At 44.3% G+C, this 12081-nt stretch overlaps 1 protein-coding gene across 1 annotated transcript; it reads left to right on the top strand.

Annotated features, from left to right (window-relative positions):
* Window positions 1-8270: 8270 nt before the first annotated feature.
* Window positions 8271-10919, top strand: LOC103626513 (Translationally-controlled tumor protein-like protein). Its single transcript, NM_001301465.1, has 5 exons — window positions 8271-8350; window positions 8570-8643; window positions 9593-9718; window positions 9816-9973; window positions 10630-10919. Exons 1-5 carry the CDS (start codon window positions 8323-8325, stop codon window positions 10745-10747), a joined length of 504 nt encoding a protein of 167 aa, NP_001288394.1. The 5' UTR covers window positions 8271-8322; the 3' UTR covers window positions 10748-10919.
* The last annotated feature ends 1162 nt before the right edge of the window (window positions 10920-12081 follow it).

The following is a 12081-nucleotide window of genomic DNA, read 5'->3' as shown; positions in this document are numbered from 1 at the left end:
AGCACGGAGCAAGGGAGGGATTAGCAACGCACTCAAGATAAGAAATCACAGCAACACCACGCACACAAGTCGCAATGAGAGCTCACAACACAACTCAATGAGTTCACCACTCAACTAGAGCTCTAATCGCTATCGCAAAGAATCAAAGGCGCGGAATTGATGTCTTGGTGCTTAGGAATGCTTAGTAGATGCTTGGTGTTCTCCTCCATGCGCCTAGGGGTTCCTTTTATAGCCCCAAGGCAGCTAGGAGCCGTTGAGAGCAATCTAGGAAGGCTGATCTTGCCTTCTGTCGACTGGCGCACCGGACAGTCCGGTGCACACCGGACACTGTCCGGTGCCCGATTTCCTTCCATAAATGGTGCAGTCGACCGTTGGCAGCCAGAGAGCCGTTGGCGCACCGGACATGTCCGGTGCACACCGGACAGACCGGTGCCTCCTTCTAGCTGTTGGCTCGGCCACGTGTCCCGCGCAGATCGCGCGGCCGACCGTTGGCCCTGCGGACCGTTGGCTCACCGGACAGTCCGGTGCACACCGGACAGTCCGGTGAATTATAACCGTACGTCGCCGATGAATTCCCGAGAGCGACGAGTTCGCCTGTGAACGGCCCACCGGACAGTCCGGTGCACCACCGGACAGTCCGGTGAATTATAGTCGTACACCGCCGTCGAAGTCCCGAGAACAGCCTTTTCCCTCGAGCCAGCCTGGCGCACCGGACACTATCCGGTGCACCACCGGACAGTCCAGTGCTCCAGACTGAGTAAAGTCTTGGCTGCTCGAGCCAAGGCTTTTCCAATTGGTCTTTTCCTGTTTCCAGCACTTAGACACAATACATTAGTCTCTAAAACAATGTACTAAGTCTGAGAAACATACCTTTATCCTTGATTTGTACTTTGTCCACCATTTTACACTTAGGCACTTGTGTTGGACGCTAAACCACCAAAATACTTAGAAATGGCCCAAGGGCACATTTCCCTTTCAGTCTACCTTTGACTTGATTGGATATTCAGACTCTGATTATGCCGGGTGCAAGGTTGATAGGAAGAGCACATCGGGGACGTGCCAATTTCTAGGAAGGTCCCTGGTGTCTTGGAGTTCAAAGAAACAAACATCCGTTGCCCTATCCACCGCTGAGGCCGAGTATGTTGCCGCAGGATAGTGTTGCGCGCAACTACTTTGGATGAGGCAAACCCTCCGGGACTTTGGCTACAATATGAGCAAAGTCCCACTCCTATGTGACAATGAGAGTGCAATCCGCATGGCGGATAATCCTGTTGAAAATAGCTGCACTAAGCACATAGACATCTAGCATCACTTTCTGAGGGACCACCAGCAAAAGGGAGATATCGAGGTGTACCACATTAGCACCGAGAACCAACTAGCGGATATCTTTACCAAGCCGTTAGATATGAAAACCTTTTGCAGGTTGCGTAGTGAGCTAAATGTCTTATATTTGCGTAACTTGGATTGATCTATAGCATACATGTGTTCTATGCCTTTGATCATGTTACTTTATGCATTTAAATTCATTATTGTTTATTTGTGGTGCTCAAGTTGTACACATGATCCCCGGACCTCACAAGTCCATTTGCAAGTGATGCACATATTAAGGGGGAGATGTGCTACAACTTGACTCTTTGAGACTAACCTACGTGTTTGAGTACTCTTGATGTAGTCTCAAATGTGCATTGAAAGGGAAAATGGACTTGGACGTTGCAAAGACTTACACTGCACTCCGATATTTGTGTATTTAATTCCAAGTTCATACTTATGCTCTTATTGCCTTTTTGCTCTTAATTGACAATTTTGGTGAGGCAATAGGGTTAAAGGGCCAAGAATGATCCCGTTTTGGTGCTTAATGTCAAAGGGGAGAGATTAAGGCCAAAGCAAATAGATCAGCTACCACTTGTGAATTTTGAAAACAATAGAGTTAGAACTTTTGATTTGTCTAAAATACTCTTATTGCAAAATTTTGTCTCTTGTGGGGGAAAATTTTGATTATGGGAAAAAGGGGGAGTTTTTGGTACTTGATCTATTTTACTCTTGGAATAACTCTCTATGTGCCCAAACAAGTGTGTTTGACTTAGAGGTAGGAAAAAGAATTTGATTTGCAAAAAAAACCAAGTGGTGGCAAAGAGTGATCCAAATATGCCAAATTATAGCTAAAACAATTTGGTCTTCAATTTGAATCGACGTTGCATGTTTTGTGTTGCTTTTTGATGTGTTGGCATAAATCACCAAAAAGGGGGAGATTGAAAGGAAAATGTGCCCTTGGGCCATTTCTATAATGTTTTGGTGATTAAGTGTCCAACACATAGTGAGTGAGTTGTTATGTGCCAAACAAGCAAGAAGTGCAAATCATGTAACAAGGTACGTTTCTAGACTTAGTACATTGTTTTGAGTACTAACATATTTTGTCTAAGTGCTAGAAATAGGGAGAAAAGAATTAGAAAAAGACTTGGCTTCGTGCAGCTAAAACTCAGCTCAGTCTGGCACATCGAACTGTCCGGTGGTGCACCGGACAGTGTCCGGTGGTGCACCAGACAGTGTCCGGTGCGCCAGGCTGGTCCGCGGCGAACTCGCCGCTCTCGAGAAATTGATGGCGGCGTACGACTAAAATTCACCGGACTGTCCGGTGAGCCAACGGTCGCTAGCGCAACTGTCGGCCGCGCAATCCGCGGGCGACGCATGGCCCGCACCAACGGTCGGCAGGGGGCATCGGACTGTCCGATGTCTACCGGACAGTGTCCGATGCGCCAATGGGCCCGAAGCTGCAACGTCGACTGCGCCTGTTTTGGAAAGCAATCGCGCACCGGACAGCTACAGTGACTGTCCGGTGCACCACACGACAGCAGGCAAGATTAGCCTTCCATGATTGTCTTCAACGGCTCCTAACTGCCTTGGGGCTATAAAAGGGACCCGTAGGCGCATGGAGGAGTCACTCAAGCATTCACTAAGCATCCTAAGGCATCCAGACTCTGTTCCTGCGCATTCGTTTCGTTGTGTTAGAGATTTGAGCTCTATTCGAGTCAAGGACTCCATGTGTTGTCATTTGAGCTCAAGTCTTCTCTTGTGTGCGTGGGTGTGCTGCGATTTGTGTCTTGTGTGTGTTGCTCATCCCAACCTTACTCTGTGCTCTCACTGTGATCTTTGTTGTAAGGGCGAGAGACTCCAATCTTGTGGAGATTCCTCGCAAACGGGAATAATCATCTGAAGGAAAAACCATGGTATTCAAGTTGATCATCGGATCACTCGAAAGGGGTTGAGTGCAACCCTCGTCCATTAGGACGCCACAACGTGGAAGTAGGCAAGTGTTACTTGGCCGAACCACGGGATAAAAATCGTGTGTCTTGTGTTGATCTCTTTGTGATTATTTGTGTTCACAAGAACTTGCTTCAAGTTATTTAGCCGTACTAACACTCATAACTAAGTTTTGTGGCTATTAGTGTTTGAATTTTACAGGATCACCTATTCACCCCCCTCTAGGTGCTCGCACTTAGGCTAATTGCAAATTTGAAAAGACTTTTCCAAAAGATTTGCAAAAACAAGCTAAGTGGTGCAAATGTGGTCCAAAATTTTAACTATATCACAACATTCATATGTACTTGGAACTGCTTTCACTTCAGTAACTTATGCACTCTTATCAAAATTGCAAACTAGATACTTTTCTACACTTTACACTTGCTTTGGTTTATGTTGGCATCAATCACCAAAACGGGGGAGATTGAAAGGAAAATGACATTTACCATTTTCTCTAAATTGATTTTGATGATTGATGACCATCGCAGCCTAATGGACTAACTAGTTTGCCTAGTTGATTAATTCTCTAGTGCATAAGTCCAACCATCTCAATTCTAAGTTGACTGTCCAAAATACCGTAGATTATTTCGGACATGACAAGCTTTTTGGAGAATTCACCTATGCGCGGACCGTCCAGGCCCTTCCGGTGGACCGCCCGCGACATCTCGGTGAGCCTCGGACAGGAACTATGCAAAACTCACATTACTACTACGGACTATCTGAAGGAGAGAAGAACACCGTCCGAGACCAAGCTCGGACCGTCCAGCCTCAAGCGTGGACCGTCCGCCCGTTGGAGACCATAGAAATTCGAAGGTTCCAAGTTCAGTAAAAAGGAATTATAGTGTCCTCGCGGACCGTCTGGGGTGCATGGCCAGACCATCCGCGACTGCTTTATCTGACATCTGACGATATATTTAATGCACTAATAGCTATTACAACTAGAGCATCTTCACCCAGGAATTCTAGTGCGTCAATCAGCCTATATCCAAAAAAATATTGGAGAAAATCATTATGGATAAATCATAACCATCTAAAATGCCTCTGGTAGTTAGATCTATCGATATGGAGAAAGATCCATTTAGGTCATGTGATGATGAAGAGAAAATATTGGGACCCGAAATTCTTTATCTCAGTGTCATCGGAGCACTAATGTACCTTGCAAATTGCACTAGGCCTGATATTGCATTTTGTAGTAAATTTACTAGCTAGACATAGAGCTATACTTACCCGACATCATTGGACAGGTGCAAAGCATATCCTCAGATATCTAAATGTCACAAGAGATCTAGGTTTGTTTTTCGTAAGAAATCAAGATCCCAATATGATTGGATACCCATCTTTTGGCTACTTATCAGATCCCCATAATGCTAGATCCCAAACAGGCTTTGTGTTTTTACATGGAGGGACAACTATTTCATGGAAGTCTTCCAAACAAACTCTCGTAGCTACTTCCACTAATCATTCTGAAACAATAGCACTATATGAAGCTTCACATGAATGTGTATGGCTTCGCAGAATGATCAACCATATACAACAATCATGTGGTATTGATTACATTGAATCACCGACAATTATCTATGAAGATAATTCTGCTTGTGTTACACAGATGCAGACATGTTGTATAAAGAACAACATCACAAAACATATTGCTCCAAAATTATTTATCCCCACGAGTTACAACAAAGTGGGAAGATAAATATCTTGCAAACTAGATCATGCAATAATCTCACTAATCTTTTTACTAAGTCGTTACCATCCTCTACATTCTGGAAGTTTGTAAATGGGATTGGCATAAGACGACTTCGAAATTTGCAAGGATCAGGGGAGCTATCTCCTAATTATTAAACATGTCCTAACATCGTATTACAATATTTTCTTTTATGAGTTTTTTCTCACAAGTTTTCTCATGGAAAATTTTTAATGAGGTGATAATAACGCAAGTACTAGTCATGTTTTCTATTTTCCCCAATGGGGTTTTTAAGGGAACATCAAAGGCATATATTGTCCTCAAATTTGTTATGAATTTTTCCTCTTCAAGGTTTTCTCATACAAGCTCACAAGAGACAATCCCTAAAATATACTGGCCAATATCTCCTAATTTTCCCATTGGATTTTCATGGAGTTTTTAATAGTATATCAACACATTTTTCACATTTTCCTACATGGTTTTCAGAGAAATTATCTTTATGTCGTATCTCCAATTTACCCACAGGGTTTTTTAGAGGAGCTACCAAAGTCATAGTGGTTTATTAATCACAATAAGATATTCCTCAGATTTTTCCCATAGGGTTTTTTGAGGAATTAACAAAGCATTGATCTGAAGGAAGATTCGATCAAGGGGGAGTGCTGTGAAAGGTTGTCTCTTAAAAGAGGCACCTATTCACCAAAGGAGATGATCTCATCCATCCATTAAGAAGACAGGATCAAGACATAGATTAGATAATTACTTGTAACCAAAGGGTGTGTCCTTTGGCATGGATGCAATGAACAATTGTCTCTAGGATTAGACATCTATTCATTGCACCCCTTCTGCTTGTATAAATACGTACATAGATTAATACAACAGTACACTTCTTCAATTCCTCTACTTTCACTTAGACTCTAACCAACCGCAAAAAACAAAGGAGACCACATGAACCACGAATAGGAGACACGAAGGCCTCCAATTCATCACGGTAAGCATCATGGCGAGAATCAACTTGCCTTACCACACTGCTCGTGTTCTGTACAATGCTCTCCGTCGAGTTGGAGGCCGTCGTCGTCATGTTTGTCATCGCAGCTATTGGGTGACGTGCTACCATCCATGGATGATGTGAATGCCACGACGCTGTCTTCGAGCGTCTAGGCCCTCGCGTCCATCCACTGCCACAAACTCCGGCACCAACCATGCATGACACGTACAGGTGCCCGGATCACGGATGGACTGCAGAGCCCCATGTCGTGGCAACTGTCGCCGAAGATCACGGTGAAGACCACATCTTCACCCCTCGCCTAGGCAGCACCATGGTGGCGCGAACCGACGCTCCACGCCTCTACGACCACCCTCCCATCCCTGTAGAGGGAAGGTCGACAGAGGATGATGTGGTTGCTGCTCCGGGGGTCGACGTCCTCATCAACCCCGGTGGCACTCGCGCTCCTCACCATGGATGGCCACCATAATATTTTGAATCTTATTAAAATTGAGATTACTCCTATATGTATATATACATATATACTAGTGTGTTCTAAAGAGATAATAAAACGGGGCTTTCTATAACGGACGACATGACTAGGGATGAAAACGGGAAAATCTCATACCGTCCTTGTCCGAATACCGTTTTTATAGTCCATTTTCAAAATTTTCGAAAACCGATTAGAAACAGTACGAAAGCGATTTACCTAGTTTTCCGATCGTTCTCATAATTTTCGTTTACGAGTCGTGATGATACAATTTTTAATATAATATGAGATACATCTAGTGTATAATTTATGTAATTTACATGTTTTTCATTGTGTTCAAGCGAATGAATTAGAGAAAAACAAAAATTGTAATTACTCTAAATAATACGAATGATGAAGAAATAGTTGTTTGTCTATTTCAATATCTAAAATATTCGCCAATATGCCACTTTATTATATATTTGTGAAAAACAAAAGTTTATTGTTTTTGAATAACCGACAATGCCGATCTGACCGTTGGTTTTTCGTTTTCATCCCGTTAAAAAAGTAAAAACATAATCAATTTAGCTATTTTTTGGACCGTTCAGCAGCACAACATGGCACGGAACGCGGTGGAGGCCTGATTCCGTTCCGACACATGACATGGGAAGCCATGGTAGGGATGAAAGCGGTCGGAAACGGTCGGGAAAACACTTCTACTGTTTTCATTTTCATATTTATTTTGCGGAACGGAAACGAAAATGGGATATATCGGATACGAAAACGAATGGGATAATTACGGGAATCGAAAAACGATACAATACGGCTGGGTAAATGCAGAAATCGAACGGTAACCAGTATTTTAGATCGCTAAAATCACAACATAAAAGTTAGTTTTGAATCAATGTGATGCTTCCAAACAGTAGTAAACAAGATGCTGACATTATTCATGCATTAGCAAAGACCAAACTTCTGCTGTATGTAAGCAGTATTAAATGTGCAAGCAACCAAGCAGTATGCAAGCAACATCAATGTGCTCACGTTAATTAATAAACAAGCAGTATGCGTGGATGCGTTTAGAGCTACAAGTTGGCTGATGGCTGGACTGCTGGAGACCTGGCATACTGTGGTGGGCTGGTCGCTCGTAGCATGGAGCCAGCCGTGGGCCCATGGAGAGAAAGCTAGTGTGGCTGGTTTATGGGCTGAATGCTTATGGATCAAGACAGGGCATCATGTCTACTTTTCTGGAATTGAAAATACCGGACAAAACAAGATCATCCTGATTTAAAACGAGATCCCGATAAAACGGTTGGAAAAATAGTTCTACGTTTTCATTTTTTCTTATCGTATTTGATATCCCGTTTTCGTCCTGTTTTTGTTTTATTAATCGGATTTGATAATAGTCGGAATAAAATTGACAAAATCAATAATACAATAACGGTCGGTTCGGGTTTCCCATCCTACTTTCATCCAGAGCCCAGGTTGCGTGCCAGCAACGCTGACCCCCCCAGGCCCCACGGCCATGGCGTAGGCGCACGTGCACATCCTAGCCGTCCGCGAGCGAATATCCGGCGCAGATACCCGATCGGACGCTCTCGCACGTCCCGCGTCCGGGCCGTCCCCACAGAAAAGAAAAAAAAACGAGGACTCCTCCCGAATTCTCCACGAAGGCGAGGGTCTCTTTTCCCAAAAGCGCCCGTCACGGCGGATCGAGCATCTGGGCCGTCGGGGCCGCGGATCGGACGGCTGCCACCGCGGCCCGGATGTTTCCCTGCCACCATAAATGCGCCGCGGCCGTCCTCGCTGCCCAACCCTTGCTCGCTGCGCCGCCGCCTCCGACATCGTCCCTTCGTCCCCACGAGCAACCGATAATCCGCCGGCGTTGAGATGTTGGTTTATCAGGATCTCCTATCTGGTGCGTGCGAATTTTACCAACCGATTCAGTATTTCTTTCTCTGTTTTTGTTTTCCTTTTTTTTTGTTTCGCCTGGTTCCCGATTCCCGGATCCGGTTACCGTCGGTGTTGTTCTAGTCGTGTCGCGATCGGTAGAGAAGTCGATCTCATCGTTTGCTGCGGCCTGGGTGGCTAGATCTGCGATCGATTCGCTGAATTACTGTGCGCGCGTGTATTGCAGGCGACGAGCTCCTGTCGGATTCATTCACCTACAAGGAGCTCGAGAACGGCGTCCTGTGGGAGGTCGAGGGAAAGGTATGTTCGCTCCATCATCGGATGGCTAGCTTGTGTTGTGATCCGATATTCTGATATCATTTGTTTGATGCAGTCAGTATCATGTGTTTAGACAGTACCTGTGTGGTTGGTATGTGACCTATGGCGCTGTTAGGTTCTTTCCTGCGCTAGGTTTTTTAGTCTAGATGTAATTTGCTTGATGTGGCATGCCATGTAGTTTATCCAAACTATTATGCTATTTTTAGATTATTTTAGTTGCCTTTACATACCAGGACTCATTACTGACCTGCAGCTGCACCAAAACTTAATTTTGATGTGTGCCAACTTCTCCACATTTGTAACTTTCTTGCTGTGGTATGCCATGTAGTTTACCCTTCGTTCAAATTGATGTATGCTACCGTTAGTTTGGTCTCATTGTCTTCACAGGCTAGAACTTCTATGGGCCTGATTGGTTGCCGTATCTAGGCAGCATGGCCGAGCGAGCCAGGCCCGCGGCAGCCTGGCTGTGCATCGCGTGAGCCTGGCTCCACAGATGCGCAGATTTTGGTCGCATCTCCAGAGCCTGGCCCGAGCTCCTTTTTTGCATCGCGAGACACAGGCGCTGATGCATATGCGGCAAACCAAACAAGCGGCAAAGTAGCACGCGCCTGGTTACGTGGATGCAACCTACAACCAAACACACTACGGTCGCATACCGTGAGCCTGGTTGGCCTATATGCGGGCAACCAATCAGGCCCTATGTTGGTTCATGAGTGTAACCTGGAGGTGCATCAACATGTTTTCATGCGCACCCCTGGCCTGAGTGTTTGTTTTTTTCTGTATGCTTGGTGTTGTACCAACATTTATTGGTCTCCCTTATTAAGTTATGTAGTCATGATTGTGCAGCGATAATACTCTGTTTTGCTTAATCCATTACTTGGTTAGCTGTTTTTGTGTGATTGTTACTTATGTTTGTGCTGGATGATTGCAGTGGGTCACCCAAGGTCCTGTTGATGTGGACATTGGTGCCAATCCATCCGCCGAGGGTGGTGAGGACGAAAGCGTTGATGACACAGCTGTGAAGGTGGTTGATATTGTTGACACATTCCGTCTACAGGTTGCTACCCTCTAAATGTCAGGGCTAATTTTTTTTTTTTGCTTGAATGTACCTTGTGCATAGTTTTTTGGTACTAATCCCTGCATCCTGTTTACAGGAGCAACCTCCTTTTGACAAGAAATCATTTGTGTCTTACATCAAAAAATACATCAAGAATCTCACTGCTGTGTTGGAGCCAGAGAAAGCGGATGAGTTCAAAAAGGGTGTCGAGGGTGCAACCAAGTTTCTCCTTAGCAAGCTGAAGGACCTCCAATTGTAAGTTCTATCAATAAATACATTGCATATCTATTATTAGCTTAGTAATGCTATGTGAAATATCCTCTGCAAGTTCTATACCCAAATCTATTGATAATACATTTCATATCTATCGTTAACTTATTATAGCAATGCAGCGTGAACTACTATACTATCTTTTTCTAATATGAATTAGAACTTGGTATTCTCATACACAAATGTATATATAGACTTTGTGATCCCACGTTTGCAGATTGTACCATCCTATCTTTTTCTAATATGAATTAGAACTTTTGGTATTCTCATACACAAATGTGTCTCCAGACTGTGTCTCTAGACTTTGTGATCCCACATTGGGCAGATTGTTTTTGTTCATGTAATACACTGGTCTGCCTGTAACCTCCTGTTTGCCTGAAAATGCTGCTCTAACCTCTTCATGCTGCTGTGCATTATTTTGCCACAATAGTTTTTTGACAATAGCTTAACATATTACATTTTATTCCTACCACGATTTATTCACAACTCTCTGTAGTTTGGTCTAATGTTGGCATTTATGTAAGGATAGTCCTTTGTAACTGATAATTTAGTCTAATGTTTGTTTTTTTTGTTAAATCTAATGTTGACATTGTTGTCATTTACATGTCTAATATTGACATTGTTATTTATGTTTTTAATAGTTTTGTTGGTGAGTCCATGAAGGATGATGCGTCTGTGGTATTCGCCTATTACAAGGATGGTGCCACTAATCCGACATTCCTCTATTTCTCTCATGGTCTTAAGGAGATCAAGTGCTAGGCGTGCGGCGAAATTAGTTACCCATGTTGGGTACTATCTATGTACTATTATTATATCCAAAACTATAGTTGTCCTGGCTGAATTGAACTCAAAAGGGTTTGTTTGAGAAAAAATTGTCCCAAGATTGGATTGCTTGTTAAAGCTCAATATTGTTATTGAAGTGTTATTGCTTAGTTGTGATTGCCTTTCAGTTAGTCTTTTTATATTTTATATTTTTATCTCTTCATTAAAATCTTGTTTTTGACGAAAGTAGAAGTGAGTTTATTATTAGTATTTCTATTTGGACTAAAGAATTGGATATGAGTTAATTGTTAATAGATAATTATTATCTGTAGAGATCCAAACGAGGACTTACCAAAGTTCATACTAATATGCAAGTAGAAATGCTTGAAAGCTATGATGCTTGAATACACCCCTTCCTAGGAAGCACGAACATGAGACATGATACCAAAGTTCATACTATCATGTATAAATATATGTACAGATCAGTATAACAGTACACATCTTCCATTCCACTACTTTCACTTTTAGTTCTAACACGTTGTGAGTCCCTTGACTCTAACCAACTGCAAAAGACATAAGAGACCATCACAGGAAGCACGAACATGAGACATGAAGGCCACTGATCCATGATGGTAAGCATCATGGCGAGAATTAACTTGCCTTATCACACTGCTCGTGTTCTGTACAATGCTCTTCGTCGAGTTGGAGCCTACCGTCGTCCTGTTCGTCGTCGCGGCTACTGGGTACCGCACTATCGTCCATGGATGAAGCGAACGCCGCGGCTACTGGTGCTCAGATCATGGGTGAATTGTAGAGCCCCATGTCGCGGCAACTGTCGTCGATTATGACGGTGAAGACCACGTCTTCACCCCTCACCTAGGTGGCACCATGGCGGCGTGAACAGGCGCTCCACGCCTCTACGACCACCCTCCCATCCTTGCGGAGGGAAGGCCGGCAGAGGACCTCTACGACCACCCTCCCATCCTTGCGAAGGGAAGGCTGGCAGAGGACGATGTGGTTGCTGCTCTAGGGGTTGTCGTCCCCATCAACCTCGTCGGCACTCGCGTTGCTCGCCGTGGATGGCCGCCATACTTCATCGACGAAGAGACCGCTCTTCCAACACCAACGCGGCCTTCACTGGAGCCGGCCCGTGGTCCTTGGAGTCCAGCCTCCGTCCTCCTCCTGAGCGCTGGCGTCCTCAACACCAATGATGGAAGTTGCTCCTTCTTCTCCCCCGACAAGGGGGAGACCTCTCGGACTTAAAGAAATGAAGGGACAGGGGGCTTGATGGCGCGTCCCTCCGTCGGCATGGCCATAAGCCAGTGCAGCCC

The sequence above is a fragment of the Zea mays genome, chromosome 5 (assembly GCF_902167145.1).
Source record: "Zea mays cultivar B73 chromosome 5, Zm-B73-REFERENCE-NAM-5.0, whole genome shotgun sequence".
In the NCBI taxonomy this organism is placed as follows: Eukaryota; Viridiplantae; Streptophyta; class Magnoliopsida; order Poales; family Poaceae; genus Zea; species Zea mays.
Note: the sequence above shows the minus strand (reverse complement) of the source record. Positions and strands in the feature narration are given on the sequence as shown.